Source organism: Coenobita brevimanus, chromosome 65 (assembly GCF_032717465.1).
Source record: "Coenobita brevimanus isolate Jiangsu-jjx chromosome 65, ASM3271746v2, whole genome shotgun sequence".
Lineage (NCBI taxonomy): Eukaryota > Metazoa > Arthropoda > Malacostraca > Decapoda > Coenobitidae > Coenobita > Coenobita brevimanus.
In genome coordinates, this window is record NC_137018.1 from 51,964,954 (window position 1) to 51,984,111 (window position 19,158).

At 41.2% G+C, this 19,158-nt stretch overlaps 1 protein-coding gene across 1 annotated transcript; it reads left to right on the forward strand.

Moving 5' to 3' along the window:
• The first annotated feature begins 1,827 nt into the window (after nucleotides 1-1,827).
• LOC145405025 (uncharacterized) lies at nucleotides 1,828-18,065 on the forward strand. Its single transcript, XM_080276525.1, has 9 exons — nucleotides 1,828-3,052; nucleotides 6,162-6,196; nucleotides 7,125-7,304; nucleotides 9,828-10,032; nucleotides 11,972-12,045; nucleotides 13,306-13,485; nucleotides 14,061-14,287; nucleotides 15,623-15,804; nucleotides 17,893-18,065. The coding sequence occupies exons 1-9, from the start codon at nucleotides 1,840-1,842 to the stop codon at nucleotides 18,063-18,065; spliced, it is 2,469 nt and encodes an 822-aa protein (XP_080132651.1). The 5' UTR covers nucleotides 1,828-1,839.
• Nucleotides 18,066-19,158: the final 1,093 nt, after the last annotated feature.

Genomic DNA, 19,158 nt, shown 5'->3' on the forward strand with positions numbered 1-19,158 from the left:
AGAGAGAGAGAGAGAGAGAGAGAGAGAGAGAGAAGACATTCATTCTTAGATCTTTAGTAGAGAAGTTTTTAGAGAAGGAAAAGAAATTGTATGCGGCCTCCATGGATTTGGAGAAAGCATGACAGGGTGGATACACAAGGACTGTGGAAAGTATTAAGAATATATGGAGTAGATGGGAAGTTGTTGAGTGCCGTGAAGAATATGTATGAGGGTGCTAAGGCTGCAGTGCGTGTGGATGGTGAACTGAGTGAATTTTTCTGTTTGACGGTTGGATTGAAACAGGGATGTGTTATGTCTCCATGGTTGTTCAATCTGTACATGGATGGGGTTATAAAAGAGATACAAGGTAGGGACGTGGATGTTGGAGAGGCCCTGGTGAGAGAGGGCAGTGTTTGAAAACTCCCTGTACTGTTGTTTGTAGATGATCCTGTGTTAAGTGAAGACGAAGGGGAGCTGCAAGGCTTGGTGGATGAGTTGGGAGTGTAAGAAATGGAATCTAAAGGTGAATGTAGGGAAGAGTAAAGTTATGGTCTTCGACAGAAGTGAAGTCAGTGAATGTACAGTGAGGCTGGATGAGAATGAAATGGAAAACGTGAGTACGTTTAAGTACTTGGGTAGTGTGATAAGTAAGGATGGAATTTTAGAGAGTGAAGTGCTTGAAAGGGTAAAACAAGGAAGAAAGGTTGATGGTTCCTCGAAAGCAGTGATAAGAAACAGGGAAGTGAGCATGGAAGTGAAAAAATTAGTACATGACGGTATTGTGGTACCAACTCCAACGTATGGAAGTGAAGCTTGAACCTTGTTGGAGGGACAGAGGTCAAGAGTGACAGCAGTGGAAATGAGTTATTTGAGAGGAGGATATGGAGTCACATGGAGAGACAGACTGACAAATGAGGAAGCGAAGGAGCGTTTTGGTGTGGATGTGGATGTGATCGGAAGAGTTAAGAGAAACACACTGAGGTGGTTTGGCCATGTGGAGAGGATGGAGAGTGAGGAAACTGACAAGGAGAGTGTATGTGAGTGAGGTGGAGGGGGGTACAGGGAGGCCGAGGATGAGATGGAGGGATGGAGTGGAGAGGTATATGAAAGGGGGTGTGAGCTGGGAGCAGGGCAGTGAAATGGCGGGGGACAGGGCGACGTGGAGGCGATTTGTTTGTGGCCACCCTTTACGGGATTAAGGCGCCTGGCAATAGAGAGAGAGAGAAAGAGAGATAAAGAGAAACTGGCACATAATAGTGATTATGTAATTCAGTGAAAAGAACAGAAGGATAAGAAGTGTCATCCAGACTCCATGGTGTTCACGGTCTGGAAATGTTCAGATCTGTGTTCCCTTACAGAGAAATTAATATATATATATGAAAAATACTTTACCCAGACATCATCACTAGCTCACAAGTCTCCCTCCTCACTCTCCATCTTTCTCTTGTTGTTCTCGGATTTCTTCTCTTATCGGCCGTTTCGTTTTTATTTCACTCAGCCCGTCACTGCTTATCTTGCACTTTCGTGTGATGGTCGGTATTTCAAAACTTGTTCATTGCTTTTGATATATTTAACAGACCTGTAGTGAATTTCTGTGGTATTATCGCTGGCTTTTTACTTATTTCTCTCCTTTGGCTGGTCTTATTTATCGTTTATCGCAAAGTGTTTGAATGTCCCTCTTATCTGGCCATGTTTCAATAAGGAGTTGGAGACATGACATATAAAGTTTTGGATATTACAAGTACCCCATGAATAATGGATTTAGTTATGTCTGGTTACCAAATTAGAGTCCTAAACCGATGCTCTTTTGTTTCTTGTCTAGACTGGATCGTTCATCGTTTTGTCCGGGAGTTCGTAAACATGGCGTCCCTGAAAGATCTCACGGACGAGGCACTTAGAAAGAAACTTAAAGAACACGGTATTACGTCGCCTGTCACAGCAAGTACACGAGATATTTTAATCAAGAAGCTGAACCACGCCATTGCGAGCCAGAAAAAGGCGTACACTTCAAACAGCAGAGCGAATAAGGCCCTGAATAGTAGCCGACTCAATACATTCAGTTCAGACGAGGACGAGGATAATGATTCCACTGTGTACTCCCAGGCCAGTAGGTCGACTAGGTTATCCAAGAGTCGAACAGGAACGAGAGGTAGTGTGGATACGTCGTACAATAGGGAGATTAGGAACTCAAATGGCAGCAAGAGGAGCAAGGTGAGGTCTGGCTCAAGTGACCTGCATAGAGAGGGAGGGTACTTTGATGCCAGTGGGTCAGTGTCGCGCCGTCTAGACTCGAGCAGTGATGAGGTTCACCAAGCAGCAGGGTACTTTTCCGTGTCGCCTCGATCTGGCATCAGTCCCCGGGCCAAGATCCACGACGATTATGACACTGGTTCAGACTCGGACGTGGTGGATAGTGATGATGTCGTGGACTTGTCGAAGAAAACCCCGCAGTTCCGCAGGGCGTGGAGCTCGACCGTGAATGATGATGATGCACTGCCAAAAAATAACTCCCACAAGCCCTACAGTCAGCAGAATCACACTTCCGGTAGTTCTAAATCGAGCTGGTCGTTAAATGCTTCGAACAGTGTGGCTCGGAATAGAAAAACCAGTAACAGTTACCTTGAAAATGGGAGGGACTTCAATGGGCGAGAGCACACGGACAGCAACTCGAGCTACCTGAATGTGGTGGACTCTGTGGTGACGCATGCCACCCCCATAACCCCAGACCACACCAGGGTTGCCAACGGCCGGCACCACAGCGAGTTGGGTGCCGCGTCGCTGGACCAGGCACACGGGGACGAGAGCACTTGGCACTACTCAGTCCCCCTCCTGTTGCTGGTCCTCCTGGCGGTGTTCTTTGGGGTGGTGGGGATCCTGTATGTAAACATGCATGTGCCGCTCCTACCCACGCTGGGATCTGTGCCTGCCATGGTTCAGCGTGCCGTGGCCAACTTGTCTGTGCCTTTTCTCACTTCCTCCAGTACCAAGGGGGGAGGCCCGGTTGATGATAACAGAGTGGCAGCGCTGCCCCAGCACACACGCCGCACACCCCCCCCACCAGCCACTCCCTCAGGTCAGGGGAGTTATATTTTGTATTCCCTTACACCAGGAATTAACCCATTTATGAGATTTATTATTATTATTTTAGAATTATTATATTTACCATACTCTTATTATTATTACAGTATTATTATTATTATTAATGTTTCTGAACAGTATGATGATAGCTTTCTAAACCCATTCACTGTGATGAGATTTAGCAATTTGTATCTCATTTAGTATAATGACATTTAAGTTTTTAATCACCAGTGTGATGACATCTAAAGTTGTTATCCTCTTTATTTTGATGACACAAGTTTTTAACTATGTCAGTATGATAGTCTCAACAGTTTTAATCTCCACAGTATGATGACATTTAATAGTTTATGTGTTTGTATGATGACAGTGATGCTTTGTCTGCCTTAAGCCATCATATAACTTTGAGAAGGCCTGTGGTTAAGGATGTCAAGGCCAGTCACCATCAAGCCTTTCAGTAGATTTTATGTAGTTATTTTTATTTCAATTCCCACCAGACAGTTTTAACCATTTTGGGAAATAGTTAAAATGGTCAACTTCTTTGAGAATTTAAGCACCTACCAGACAGGTATTCCTTTCTTAACTGGATGAGGTGGTGTTCTGAATTTTTTTCTTTCATTTAAATTAATAAATAAATACAGTGTATACTCTAAATACATATATATTATATCATATGATGGGATAATATCTTAAAAAAAAAAAAAAAGTTTTTCATACAAAATTTTTGGGTTGCCATCATCACAAGTTAAATGCCGTGTCTGTGGTAGGGAAGGTATAAGGAAACTACATACTATAGCTGTTTTAAAGCTGTATATCCCAAAACTTTCTGCACAAAAATTAAATTAAATTTGGGCAGTATTTGAAAATCCCTGACACTACCATATTACACTACAGAGGGGGTGGTAATGGCACACTGGGTTTTTATGTGCATAAAATTGGGTATATACTGCAGCATATTGGAGTGATTGTTCTGCAAACTCTTCATAGATATTCAGGCAAAATACAGTTTCAAGTACCACATTTAGGCTATCTTTGAAAAAAAAAAAACTAGTTCCACTTCACTTCACAAGCTTCTGATAGCTTTTCTTTATGCATGAATATGGATAAAGAATGGATGGAAGTGATTTTTAAGCATAGAAAAGAGACTATACCAGTACGTCCTGTAGTAATGTAAAATAGCTGTTGCTGTACATGTAATTTGTAAATACTGGTACAGTAAGAAATACAATGGTAGAAACCTTACAGCTTCAGGGTTTTAAATCATCCTTTTCATTAAGAACAAAACACTCCCTAACCTTAGCTAGGCTAATCAGCACATGAATCAGCAGTAAAGCACTTTGCACTGTACTGTAATTTTATTTTTTTTACTTGAATCGTTCACCGTACTGTAACTGTGGGCAGTTGCATTGAGCTGAAGGGTAGAAGTTAGAAATTTTTGCTGGAGCTTTATAAACACTGTCATACTGAATAGCTTTGTTGCAGTCTTCATTGAGATAACTTATAGTCTTCCCTCCCCCCTCCCCCCCTACCTCCAGATGATTTGCATAACCTAGGTAAGACATTGAAGAGGTTAAATTATGGACCTTTCATATTCTATATACATCAGTGAATTCATCTCCTCAGATTCATTGTGAAGACTTGGTATCAAGGAAGAGAAGGTTGTTAATTTGTGCAGCATGTACTGTAATTCCTTTGCCATCCTATTTCAATTTTTCTGACAGTGTCTTCTAGGTGTGCAGTGAATGGTTTTGGTAAAATTGTCTCCATGACTTTTTTTTTTTTTTTTTTTCCTGGCTGTCATTGTGGCGTTAGTTGTAGGGCAATGGTGTCTTCTCTTTTACTGTCTTTGTATACTGGTACCATCACAGTACTGGTACATAATTTTCCCTTAAGTCATGTATCTTTAAAATGTTATCATTCTGCTTTGATGGCTGAGTACAATACTCGACACCAGCCCAGAATAGTTAAGGGTAATGATCAGCCAGTGCCCCTGGTTGTATGACATGACTGAAAGACCCCCAACTGCCTCTAAGAGTTTTGAACCATGTTTGCAAGGCAGGGCTGTTATTTACCCAAACTAGTTGCTTTAACCACTACATCAAGTAAATATTACTAAATGTGTCTTGGTATTTGGTTATATGGTAGCTTTCTTGAAGCTACAGCAAGAACCACGTAGAAGCAGTTGAAGTTAGAAACGCCCAGTTGGAGCTAATAATGTCATTTGCTGGGGTTTGATCCCCTATCAAGGGAACTAGCCAGTGCTAGAGAGGGATGCTTTCATACACTGTCACCTAGTCAAATGTCCCACAGTTCCCACTGTTCCCCAAAAGGAGGATGGACTGCAGGAGAGGCATCTTCAGGCTGCAGTCCACAAGGTTCATGTTTAAATGACCTTGGAGCAGCAACAACAAGGGAAATAGAGGGGTGATATACCCTTTTGTGAAAAATGCTGTACTGAGCTCTAGTAGCCCAGCTACAGATTCCTGCACTTTTAAAGAGGGTACCGGTAGCTAATATGGGAGTGGCTGTTGCCGTTTTGTAATGTACGGTAGATCTTCACGATGGAATCTTTAACCTTAGCTACCGTATCTGTTTGTGGAGTGTTTATTGTCCTTTACTTTTGTGTAAACGATGTCATAAAGTATGGTACCGGTATGCTTCCACCCCCCCCACCAAAAAAAAAAAAAAGATATTCACAATGGTTGATGTTAATGTCTGGTTGAATTTTGTTCTGCATTTTTATGTAAATCACTTCAGACTCTCTTATCACCATTCCTGTTTTTTTCAAAAGGTATAGCTTCTACTGTAGTTGGTTTTCTTCCCCCCCCCCCTTCACCATACAGAAGCATTCCCAGGCATGTACACTGATAGTACAGTTATGTATATATACAGTATCTACATTATTTCAATCTTGTTTAATATTCATCAAGAATGTTTGTACTTTTCTACTGACAGTCAATTTATGGTATACCGGTAGCTACTGTTAATGAAGAGTACAGTATGTGTAAGTCATTTTGTATTACGTGTTAATACATGTACGGTAGCTACCTGACTTACTACCTTACTGAGTCTTCGCTTAGTTAATGCTGTTCTGCTTTATGTTTCAGATAATTTGTTACCTGTGTGCAGTGAGGTGAAAAAGGTGAGTGTCACTGTCAGTACACAAGTGGCTTATGACATTCATCTATCTGCTGATTTTGTGAACTTTGATATTTTTCACTTTTGTTTTCATTAAACATAAAGTACTTTGAACCTAAATTGGGTCTCAGAATTGCACAGTAGTTATAGTATGGCTCTTTATATCGACTTAATTTTGGGGCTGAAAATACAGTATGGTATATGCTGTGTGCTGTTTCCACATTAATTATATTGTGGGCTAAAGTGTTAAATGGACAGCTACTACATTCATACAGGTTAACCCTGTCACTGTGATAAGTGTGTCATCCTCCAGCTGTTCTTTCCTCTCCTGTCTTCCTCCTTACCTCATGTTCCCCTCTGTTTTACTTTCCCTCCTGTTCTCCTTTTCCTCTCCTGTTTTGTTCCCTCATGTCCCCCTCTGTTTTACTGTCCCTCCTGTTCTTTTTCTCTCTCCTGTTTCCATTCCTCATGTCCCCCTCATTCTCTTCTGTTCTTCTATTTTGCTACTGTTCTCTTTCCACATTCCTTTTTGTTCTGCTCTTTCACCTCCTATCCATCTTTTCCTCTCTTGTTCCCTACTTCCCCCTAAATGTGCTGTGACTAGGAGTCATACTGGTAAGTGTTGTGCTACCAGAGAGTGTGGAGGTGTAAATAGGCCCCTAACCTTTGACAGTCATTTATCCAACGTCTGTAATTTTTAGCTGTTATCAGCCTGCATCCCATTTTAACAAATGTACAGTGGTCAGCAGCAGTAATCAAAGGTCAGGCATATTCTGTCATCATCACATGGTTAAAAAAATTGGAGGCTTGTCCAGTAGAACCACACCATTACATTCTTAATTTCAGGTAATATGTCCTAGTTTGCTACCAACTGTACCCCTGACTCGTGAATGCAGCTGTAGTGTACTTATCCCCTCCTGTGCTGTCCCCAGGACGAGTGCCTGAGCCGGGAAGAGGTTGGTGTGATGCAGCCGGTGCTCGGGGTTCTGGAGGCGCTGGTTCTGCCGGCTCTGCAGTCCCAGGCGGCTCAGTACCAATGTGGTCATGCAGAATCCCGCCACATGCCTGTTGCTGAACTTGCCCAACTCATACACAGCCACAACACTTCTCTTGTTAGTATCTTGTGTGTGTATATATATATATATATATATATATATACAGTATATATATATATATATAGTGACTGAAGAATTGAGTAAATGGTACACTCGAGAGAAAAAAAAGTTATGCACCCATATCCTCTGAAATCTGACAAAGTATTTGTAGTTTATTCGTACTGTCTACAAAGTCATCTTCTCAGCTAAGAGGACTTTTCTGAACTTAAGGGATTAGATTTAACGTATATTAAACCTTCTGTTACTGATAATCACCCTTAAGCTAAAAAGAATTGTAAACAGTTAGCAAGAGTAACGTAAATATAATGTCATCAGACTGAAAGGTTAATGTCATACTGTACACTGTGATACATCTGACAAAGAACTGTGAGTATGGGCAAAGGTCTTTGATCTTATCTGGTATTGGTCATCCTGCTTATCTTATATATGGTAAACCATGGATCTGATTGTTTTTTTTTACTTTTATTTATACAGTATAAGAATAAGCAGGGATAAGAAATAGAGGTGTGAGCATAGAAGTAAAAAATTTGCTGCATGATAGTATTGTGATACCAACTTTAACACATGGAGGTGAAGCTTGGACCTTGTTGGAAGAACAGTGGAAATGAGTTATTTGAGAGGAGCATGTGGAAGGACATGGAGAGACAGGCAGACAAATGGGGAAGTGAAGGAGCATTGTGGTGTGGATGTGGATGTGATGGAAAGCATTAGGAGAAGTACATTGAGGTGATTTGGCCATGTGGAGAGGATGGTGAGCGAGAGACTAACGAGGAGAGTGTGAATGAGGTGGAGGGAGGAGAGGGAGGAGGAGGCTGAGGATGAGATGGAGGGAATGAGTGGAGAGGTATATGAGAGAGGAGGGGTGTGAGCTGGGGGGAAATCAGTGAAATGGTGGTGGTTGACGGAGCAACATGTTGGTGTTTTGTTTGTGACCACCCCTTACAGGATTTAGATGTCTGGCAATAGATAGATATAGAGAAGAACAAATATTTACACTGCCCATTTTGAATTGATATCTATTTTATAAATCAGTAAGTCAAGCAGCTTTTTTAAAATTTGTAAAGTATATGGTAAGTGAATGGTAGAATATGTCGGTGAGTGTCATGCCTTGAGTGTAAATGTAGAAAAAAGTAAAGTAATGGCTACTGAGAGAGAAGGTAACTCCCAGTGTGATGTTACAGTGAATGGAGAGAGACTGGAAATGGTGAGGTTCAAATACCTGGGTCCAGTGGTAGAAAAGAGAGGAAACTGTGCAAAAGAAGTGGAAAATAGAGGGACACAAGGAAGGAAAGTAGCAGGTGCTATGAAGGCCTAGATAAAAAACAGAGGCATGAGTGTTGCAGCTGCATGAGGCTTACATGAAGGAGTGATAGTGCCAGCTTTAAGATATGGATGTGAGACAGTGGTGTGGCATGAAAATGAATAGTCAAGAGTAAGAGCAGTGGAGATGGGACTGCTGAGAAATATATGTGGAGTACAGAGAGTGAATAGGATATGGAATAATGTGATTTGTGAAAGATGCGGAGTGAGGAATTCTGTGGACACCAGAATCAAAGAGAGTGTATTGAGATGGTTTGGTCATGTGGAGAGAATGGATGACAGTAGAGTGGTGAAAAAAGTATATCTGAGCGAATTTGAAGGAGGGAGGAGGCAAGGTAGTCCAAAGAAGGTGGAGGGATATGGTGGATAAGTGTGTGAGGAAGAGAGGTTTGGAAGTTGCTGAGGCTAGGGGACTAACAAGAGACCAAGCTGTTTGGATGAATTTTGTGCGAAATGCATAACCAGGCATTTGGGGCCCCTTTTTAATGCGACAGCGCTTGGATTGGCTCTATCAGATAGATATATGTGAAGCTACAGAACGTGATGAAATTTTGAGGGGCCTATCTGATGGAGCCAGGATTCTTTGGGCTTGAATGATGAGTGAATGGAAGCATGGCCCATTGAATTGGGCAAACTTAGGCTATCTGGACGTTGCTACTCCTCACCCTGCCCTAGAGTGGGAAAGGAGGTCCGGATGCTGCTGCTGCTGATGATGATGAAAAAGTATGTGAATAATTTCAAGAAATAAGCATTGTTGTTCATAATAAGTCTCCAGGCAAACTAACATAATAATTTAGACCACATAAAGTTATGAAATTTTAGTCCTGAGTCTCTTCGCTTGAGTATACAGTCATCCCTGGTTTTGTGCAGTTTTGACACTGCTGGTTTTAGTTATCTTCAGATCAATAAACCATCACAAAATACCGTAGGTTAAGTGTATTTGGGTATGGTATAGGAAAATTTGTTGAACTGTATGAAGTTAACTTTAAACAAGTCAGTTCCAGTGTATGGTGGTGTTCCTGGGCACTACAAAGGGTTTTTGAGTACTTACCAAATATATACAAGTTACTAATAGACTGATATTGCCTGATTCCTTGTTTCTTCCTTGTTTTCAGGACCTTAACTTACCTTATCCTTGGGTGAGAATGATGGTGATACTGATGATGATTATGATGCAGTCTTTGGTTGTTGTCTCTGCAGAGTCCCCTGCAGTGGGCAGGAGCAGTGAAGGTGCTGGGTAGGCTAGTGGAACTGAACCCTCACCTTGGGCTGGAGGCAGTACGTGCGGAGGCTGGGGGAAGGGAGCTACTTGGCCTGGCCTTGGTCACACAACCCACACAAATCCTCTGCCACATCACTACTGCACTCTACTCCTTCTTCTACCTCCTCATGGCCATTTTCACTAGTAAGTTTGGTAATCTGACACAGTTGGTGTTGTTGTGGCCCCAGGCTCACTTGAGTGTGAACCTGTGGATGGTGGGCTGATGATATCTTCCTCCTTCAGTCCACCATTTTCCTTTCAGGGGATATGGAGTTAGTTGAGGAATGTTTGTTTAATCACCATGTGTTTTGGTCCTACCACAGGAAGGCATCTCTCCAGCACTGTGGTACTGTACAGTAACATTCTTGCTATATGTTGGTGACTAGTTGCAAAATATCACTTTTTTTTTTTCCATAATATGTAATTGATACTGTAAATTGGAGAAATTGGCAGATCAGCTTTATTAATGCTAGTGGAATTTTAGGAGGCATTTTTTTCTATGATTAGTATGTATCAAAAAAGAAGAAGATATGAAAGCAACCTGGAATGAGGACTTCATACATTGACGTAGCTTTTGTCATCCCTCAGCAGAACCAAAGCCATGTCTTCCCACTCAACCTCTTCAGTTTGAGGGTGTTTCTTGTTCAGTTCTTGCTATCTCCTGTTGATTTCATTCATCATCATCATCATCATCTCTGATGCCTTGCCACCTTCGTGGGACCTGGACAGGGGATGTCTGACAAGTGCCTCCAGACTACCTTATCCTTACACACCTTTCTCACTCTCAAACACTGCTCTTCCTCCTCCTACTCTTCAGCGTACCGTTCCACTCTCTTCCACACCACATAAGGTCAGCCATTACCTTCACCGCCCTCTTTATAGCTTTCACACACTTTATTTGGCACCTGATCTGTGTTTATTTTTCGTACATGTCCATACCACATCAGTGTATTCCTCGTTTTCCACTCAACACATCCACACCACACTTCATTACTTCTTTCTTCTAGTCCATGATACCCCTAAGTTTCAATATTTTTCACCCCCATCCTCCCCATGCGTGCAGCTGTTCTAAGAAAGATAATGTCAACAACTTACAACTTAGACAGCTGTTTGTCACTCACTGCCCAGTTTTCACTTTCATACGAGAGTATTGGCAGTAAGACACATTCACGCAGGACTCTTTTAACGTACTTGCTAACTCTCATACTCTTCAAAGTACAACCAAGCCCTCCGGTTACTTTTCTTCCCTGAAGTGATCTCTGTAATTTCACTCTCCATTTTGCCATATTTACATGGCACAGCTCCCAAATACTTAAAAATATCAACCTCCTCAAGTATTTTACCTCTCATCTGAAACCTACAATCTACTGTGTTTCTTCTTTCTGCTCTGTTTTGCCTGCCAAAGTCTATCATGTCATACTCTTTCCATTCACATACCACCCCTGCCTTACACCTACAGTAATGTTAAAGGGATCACTGAGCTTCTTTCCTACCTTGACACATGCAGTACTACCTTCATAACAGGATTTTTTTTGCCCTTGGCTAACTCCTTCGTACACCATATATGCCTAACACACTCCATAATCCTTCCCATTCCACCCTATCATAAGCCTTCTCCAAGTTCTTAAATGCAACATACAACTTACTCTTTGTGATGTACATCCTCACAAAAGGCCTCATTGTTAATATCTGGTCTTCATTGTAGAATAAACATCTAGAATTGGATTTTTTGTTTTCTTTTTTCCCTCCAGGCAGTTTTCATGACTCCTGAATAAACTTCAAGCTAGAAGGTATATATATGACCATCAGTAATTTCTCAGCTACATGGTTTTCTTAACTTGAATAAAACGATCTGGAGATAGGGGTTAAAAAAAAAAAAAAAAAAAAAAAAAAAGTGGTCTTAGTGGAGGGGTAATGTGGCGTATCGTCTGCCACTTTGCAATTGATCGCTTAGTATTCCTAGGATTCAAGAAAATTTCTACACATTCCCATATGCTTTTCTGTAGGTTTTTATCAGTTTTTCAAAAATAGAAAATGACCTGTTTGCCAAGCCCAGGTATTCTTGTAAATATTTTCTTTGCAGTGATTGTGACGGCTTGGCTGATATTTTCCGGTGCCAGATACTACAGGAGGCAGGCGGAGGAGGAAAGACAGCAGGTGAGAGACAGAAGCAGAATTAGATTATGACAATTATGATTTTGGTTGAAGAAATTAACACTACTGTGGGCCGATGATGCGCCGACATGTCATTTGTTGGCCCACTGATTCTGGGCTAATGTCGTGACGGTGCATAATTTTCTCAGCGGTTTTTCATGGCTTAAATATGTGGCATGACAATTTGATGAACACACCATACATGCGCAAGTATTCCCTCCAAATGATGTGATATAAATTATACATTTTGTTTTCTGTGCATGCTGTCAGTTTTCATATACAATAGTTTGCTTATACTTCTGTTATTTTTCATCCCTGAGGGACAAAAATTTTGTGGTATGTGCTTAATTTCATATATTTTCCTAACATATCATGCATGAATATAAAAATTTTTGGTATAAATCAACATGGTGGTAGGTGGGGGTGCTCACCATCCACTTACTAGATGTAGTGCTGCTCTTGGGTGACTGCCGTTTCCTCTCTTCCTTCCTTTTTTCCTTCCTTCCTCTTCTGTCTTTCTTTCCTTCATTCTTTCCTTCCTTCCTCTTCTGTCTTTCTTTCCTTCATTCTTTCCTTCCTTCCTCTTCTGTCTTTCTTTCCTTCATTCTTTCCTCTTCCTTCTGCCTGTGGGTGACTCTATATTGAATGACAAGCCAAATGGTTTCCTGTACACCAGGAAGCCATTTACAACGCTGTGTGGTAACCAGTTAACCAGATTTTGGCGCCTGGTGGTTTTGTGGGTAATTACGGCGCTCCAATCGGATTGAGCCTGTGTAGGTTTATATCCAAGGGGTGGTTGGGGTTTATTGCTCACGTAATGCCACGGATGAGTGAGGCTGGTCACTCTCATCTTAAATGTCAGGACCAACTTGCCTTGCCCCGGGTTCCTACGCTCCTCATGGGGCAACATAGGACTGGATGATGATGAATGAATTATATATATATATAGATAGATAGATAGAGAGAGAGAGATATGTATGTATGTATGAAAAGAGGGTGCTATATTATGTGAGCGCATAACAATGTACAGTATTCTCATTTCATGCAGTGCGTGAGTGGTAATTATGGGGAGCCCCCAAAGGCAACACAGCTTCACTTCATTAGAAACTCACCCTGGTCCGGGATCGAGCAGAAAAGTTATAAAAGGCTGGCCTGGTATATTGTTAAATGTAAATGAGATGTTCAGCAAACTTTTATCCAGTGGCTACCATGGTTTAATGAAGATTAACCATAAACTCAACTGCTTCATGATTTTTCTTGCAGGTTTATGAGCTAGTGGAGCAAATCTTGGAGATGGTGGGGCGACTTGGGGGTGGGGTTGGGGGAAGGGGCGGTGTGGGTGTGGGGCACATACGAGACTCACTCATCAGCCCCAGAGAGCGGGCTGCCAAACAGCGGCTCTGGGATAGGGCCGTCTCCTTCATTGACCACTACGAGTCACGGGTGAGGATTGATTGCTAGTCGTGTACAGTATTTGTTTTATTTGCTGTGTTTTGTTTTAGTACAGGGAAGCCTGGTTACTGGTCAGTGATTTGTTTCCAAAATAGCAACATTTTGATACAGTACACCTATACTGTCCACTTTAACTTTGCTTAACATTGCCATCTCTCCATTTTGGATATTGAGCTGTAACAATAGATTAACAGTGGGATAGGGTGCTAGTCATAAAGAAGTGTTATGGGAGGACTAGAGCTGTAGCCTTGTCTTTTCCTGCCATGAGCAGTAAGTGGCAAAAAGATGAATATCTATGCTTAGGAGAAATGAATGAAATTCAGTGAAAATAAATGAAACTAGCAAATCACTTACAGAGGAAGTTTGATAAGCAGTTTTTCTGTAATTTATGTTTGTTGGGGATTGAGTGTTGTCATTTTATTTACCATAGTTGTTTTTTCCTGCTTGGTTAGGTGTAAAAGTACAACAGGTAGCAGTGGAGCTATAATGGGGAATTTTTCTGTAATGTGGTTGAATTTGTATGACTTACTGATTGTTTTTTTTACCATCATAATTTGTTCTGGTAGGTGAGGCGTGAAGTGCAAACAGTGGGCGGCGAGGACTGTGAGGTGTGGCGGTGGGCGGCCGGTGTTCCACCTCCATCACCCAACGGAGCAGGGCAGGACGGGCCCAATTACCGCCCCCCGGCCAAAGTGTGGCAGGGACCTGCCTTTGACACCCTGTCCCCGCACAATGCACCCAGTGTCTCCCCAACGTCCTGTTTAAAGATCAGGAACATGTTTGACTGTGATGTGTAAGTACTCTCTTAGCTGTAATCAGCCTGTCTTCCCACCTCCTAAACATTATGAACCTGTTTGACTGTGATGTTTAATTGCAGTACTGCCATAGCTGAAGTCAACTTGTTAGCAGGTTTGGCATTCTCCCTGTTACCTTGATCATCATTGGATTGATTCTGATGGGTTATTATCATGTGCATATGTATGGAAAGGAGAGCCTGTGAGACAGAGTTTCTGGGGCTTGATTGGTGAGTGAATGATTGTTGGTGGTTAGTTTCCCATTTCCTTGATTTCTGGACCATTTTCCACTGTACTTGTGGATGGGAGAAAGTGACAGGATGATGATGATGATGATGATGATGATAAATTAATTTGCCTGGTGGCAACCTTCAGCCTCTATTTGAAAGATCAGGAACATATTTGAATGTGATGTATAAATACTGCCATAGTTGTAATGCATCTTTCTACCCATATTTCCATCTAGAAAATGGGTTGGGTGGGTATTGTTTTATCTCATTAGCTAGAAACGTTGACTGTCTTGATAGTTTCCATCATTTTGTGCTTTCATACCTCTTGTCCCCCAAACCAGGAACATGTCTGACTGATGGACTGCCATAATTGTGATCATCTGTCTAACCATATATGCCTGGTTGTTATTTTGTTTGGTTGCTGAATCCCCAGTCTCCTGTTTAGAGATCAGGAACATGTGTGACTGTGGTATGTAATAGTACAGTTGTAAGCATCTTCGTAATTCTATTTTGTATCGTACCCGCCCCATTTGTTAGTTGGAAGTTGAGTTAGGATGATGAGGATGGTGATGTGTTGCAAGAGGGTAATATGTAAGTGGTGCCACTCTCATCCTTTTTACTTCCACCCCATAGAGACTGTAGTTTATTATTATTATTATTAGCTATTATTATAATTTTTTTTTTTCTAACCTGACGGACTTTCCTAACTCACTCCAGCTCAGACGAAGGCCAGTTGTAGTCAGACTGGAGGGTTGATGAGGCTTATTGAGTTCCATGTAGCCACAAATTATTATTATTCTTTTTTATCAGGTAAAAGTAAGGTGGCTGTAGTGAGAGCTGACTAGGGTATTAGGGAATGTTCTCATACTTGGTGGTTTAGGGTTAGAGTGCCCCGGTCAGAATGATGATATTTTTAGATTTGATCCCTAAGAGGTGACTAGATTTCTGCACCCCCACTCATTACCCTAACTTTTAATACTGTAGTAGGAGTGTAGGGATTGAAGGCTTTGCTGGTCAGTCAAAATATTTAAGGTGTTTATTTTATGTTTGTTTATACTGTATTTTTTTTTATTATTTTTGCCATTGCACACATCCACCCTACAGAGAGTTTGGTGATAGCTGGCCGAGTCGCATCCAGGACAGCCTGCTGGAGAAATGTGAGGGTGTGAATGTGGTGCACGTAGCAGTGGACCGATCGTCTCGGGAAGGCTGCGTGTACCTAAAGTGTGGCTCACTGCACGATGCCGGCCGGGCCTTCAGAGCACTGCACGGCTGGTGGTATGATGGTGAGTATGACAGCTTTGTTCCAAGTGACAGTATAGGCTTTGTGGTAATTTTTTGTTGGTGGTGAGTTGGTGTCTCAAGAAGGCTGTCTCTGTGTAAAGTTGGCTCACTTCACTACGCCAGCTGGACCTTCAGAGCACTGCATGGCTGGTGGTACGGTGTTGAGTAGAGAGTGCAGTACAGTAATCACTCTAATATCCGGACGCCCAAGATCCGAACATTCCCGCTATCCGGACATAAGAATGTTTCATACTGTACTTTTTTCCATACTATACTTACCTCATTTCACTCTTTAATGTCCTTTATTGGTGTGAAAAGGGTGTTAGGAGCTATGCATGTGCAGTAGGAAGGTGTTTTTCTGAGTTAGGCTAGGTTAGGGTCCATAAGTACCAGTCCAGGAGCCAGTCACCAGAATGTTTATTATTGTATGAACCTACTTCCAAACCCTCATTTTATGTTTCTTTTGCATTTATTTCAGTCATTTATGTGCCTTATTGGTGTGATTTGGGTCTTAAATAGGTGCTATGCATGTCCAGAGGGAGTTGTATAGGTGTTTCTCTGAGTTAGGGTCCATAAGTACAAGTCCATAAGCTGGGGCCCAGTATCCGGACAGACCCAATATCCGGACCTACCTATGGCTCTATTACGTCGGATATTGGAGTGATTACTGTATTATAAGCGACATTGTAGACTGTGTGGCCCTTTTTTCTTTTTGTGGTTGGGGTGTCTCAAGAAGGCTGAATCAACACCATGTTTGACTCACTGCATGACGCCAGTGGCCTTCAGGTCACTGTGCAGCAGGTGATATGATGGTGAGTCTGAGGATCATGTCAAATCACATCTGAGATTTCATAATTCCTCATCCCCTGTGATAGTTGTCATATTTACTGTAGTGTTTTATCCTCTTATACATTACAAAAGCAAATGGAATGTAGATCATGTTTCTAGTCACTTCAGAGATTTCATAATGTGTCTTCCTCAGCGATTTATTTTGCCCATTAGCTACTTCATTTTATTCACGTGTACTTCTTCCATCACATTTATCATCCTGTTTTAGTGTCTGCTCTCCTTTCTTCCTCTTCTTCCCAACTTTCCTTTCTCTTTTTATACATAGAGTGTCAAAACTAATGGTTTCCTGTAAGCCATTAAACCATTTACAGTGCTGGGTGGCAACCATATAACAAACCTATATGTGTCCCCTGTGTGTCAACAAGTGGATTGGTGGAGGTTTAGCGTCCTTCCCTGTAAAGCAATTAACTAAAAAACCAACAGCCATTCCTTATGAGATTATGGCTTCTGGCTGTAGATAGATAGGTGTTACTGAACCAGACTATGTCAATACGAGAAGTATATAAATAATGTAAAGAGGGAAATTGAGGTTTGGTATACAAAGAAAAAAAGTTAAGAAATACCTTAATTTGCTATGAAGTCTCCATGGCCACTTAGATTATAATCGTGACATTGAAGGAAAATGTACGGTTCTGCTTAGGTATGGTCCAGTCATTTCTCATTATAAGCCTAGGAAGTGCTTCAAATTATTAAAGAACTTTCCATTCAAGTGGAACAGTAAGTTGGATGAAACTGGCTTATCAGCTTTTTAAATAGCATTAGAATTATTGCAGGTATGAAGTGCTTAACTATGGATACTTGTACCTGTGAGGTGGGGATAGGATTCCATGGGTATGAATGGTGAGTGAATGAGATTGTGGCCTGTTATTGTGTGAATAGAGGTCTGGATGTTGGTACTATGGAGGTAATGACAAAGTGAATATTAAAAACAAAAAAGGCCGCTTATAATTTAGACTGACTTAGATAATTGTATATCTTTATGCTTTCCTGTTGTAACCCTGTAACCTTGGTCTCCATCCAACTGTTATTTAAATTTTTGTTATATATTTCTGTTCTCTCCTTGCAAACCTGTAACCTTGGTCTGCACTGAGTGTTATTTATGGTACATTATTATGTATTTGTCTGTTTTCATTATAACCCCATAACTTAGATCTCTACTCAGTGATTTCAGGTGTACCCATTTTTCTCTTTATTTTTGCCTTTTCATTGTGCCCCTGTAATCCTGGTCGTCCATCCAACAGGCAATCTTGTGACAGTGAAGTTCCTGCGAGACGAGCGTTACCACCAGCGGTTCCCCAGCGCCCGCAATGCCCATCGGCCCCTGAAGCCCTCCAACAACCAGCGCCTCTCCCTCCAACACCCTCCCTCCCCACCCCACCCACACCACCACCCACACTCACCTGGACATGTTTAAGTGACCAGAGACACAACAAAATTAGTGGTAAAACAGACGGAAGTTAAGTTTTAAGGAAGTGATGGGGGGAAGAGATTTGATGTGGAAAGAGAGTGGATATTAAAAATTGGAAAGATGAAAATGGAATGAATTTTTTTATGGAAGTGGTTGAGGGAAAGATATGATTAGGAAAGAGAGTATTAAAGATTGAAAAGGTGAAAACAGAATGAAGTTTTTTATGGAAGTGGTTGGGGGAAAGATATGATACAGAAAGGGAGTGTGTATTAAAGGTTGGAAAGGTGAAAATGGAATGAAGGTTTTTAAGGAAGTAATTGGGGAATAGTATGATCTGGGATGAATTGTATTTGAAAGATCTGAAGGGTGGGTGAAGAGATATGATTTGGGATGATTTGTGTTTGAAAGATCTGAAGGGTGGGTGAAGGGATTTGATTTGTAAAGGAATTAGATATTAAAGATTTGAATAGTGGGAATGGAATTGGGTTGAGTTTGAAAGATATGAAAGGGAAAAGATAGATTTGGACTGAGACTGAACTTAAAGGAGGTGAAATAAAATTGTGGAAAAGGATTGGGATTGAATATAAATAAAGTGAAGGGTAGAAAAGGGATGTGATAAGTTTAGAGGATGTGGAAAGTACACAGTGGAAAAGGGATGGGATGTAATTTAAGTGATGTGAGAAGTAAAATTTGGAAAAGGAATGGGACTGATTTGAAAAGATATGAAAGGTATTGCTAAATGAATGCATTTGAACTTGAAAATAGTGATAAGGAAAGTGATGTGCATTGAATACAAGGAAGGGAAAAGCTAATTGTGTAAAAAATATGCCAGATCTCGCAACATGTCAGTGGTATGAAAGGAGATCGTGGATAAGAAGGCGAAGACTGATTGAGATTTAATTTTGAACATTAGTAGAAAGAGAAAATATTGTGGATTGAAATACAGGTGATTGGACATATACAGTAGGTACTAAGCAAACTTTAGTGTGAAATAATAGTAAAATATTTAATATGGAAAATGTGTGGAGATGGTTATCAGGAATATCCAGTTTGTGGAGAAGGCATAATTATGAGTAAAAAGAACTGATGAAGTGAAAAC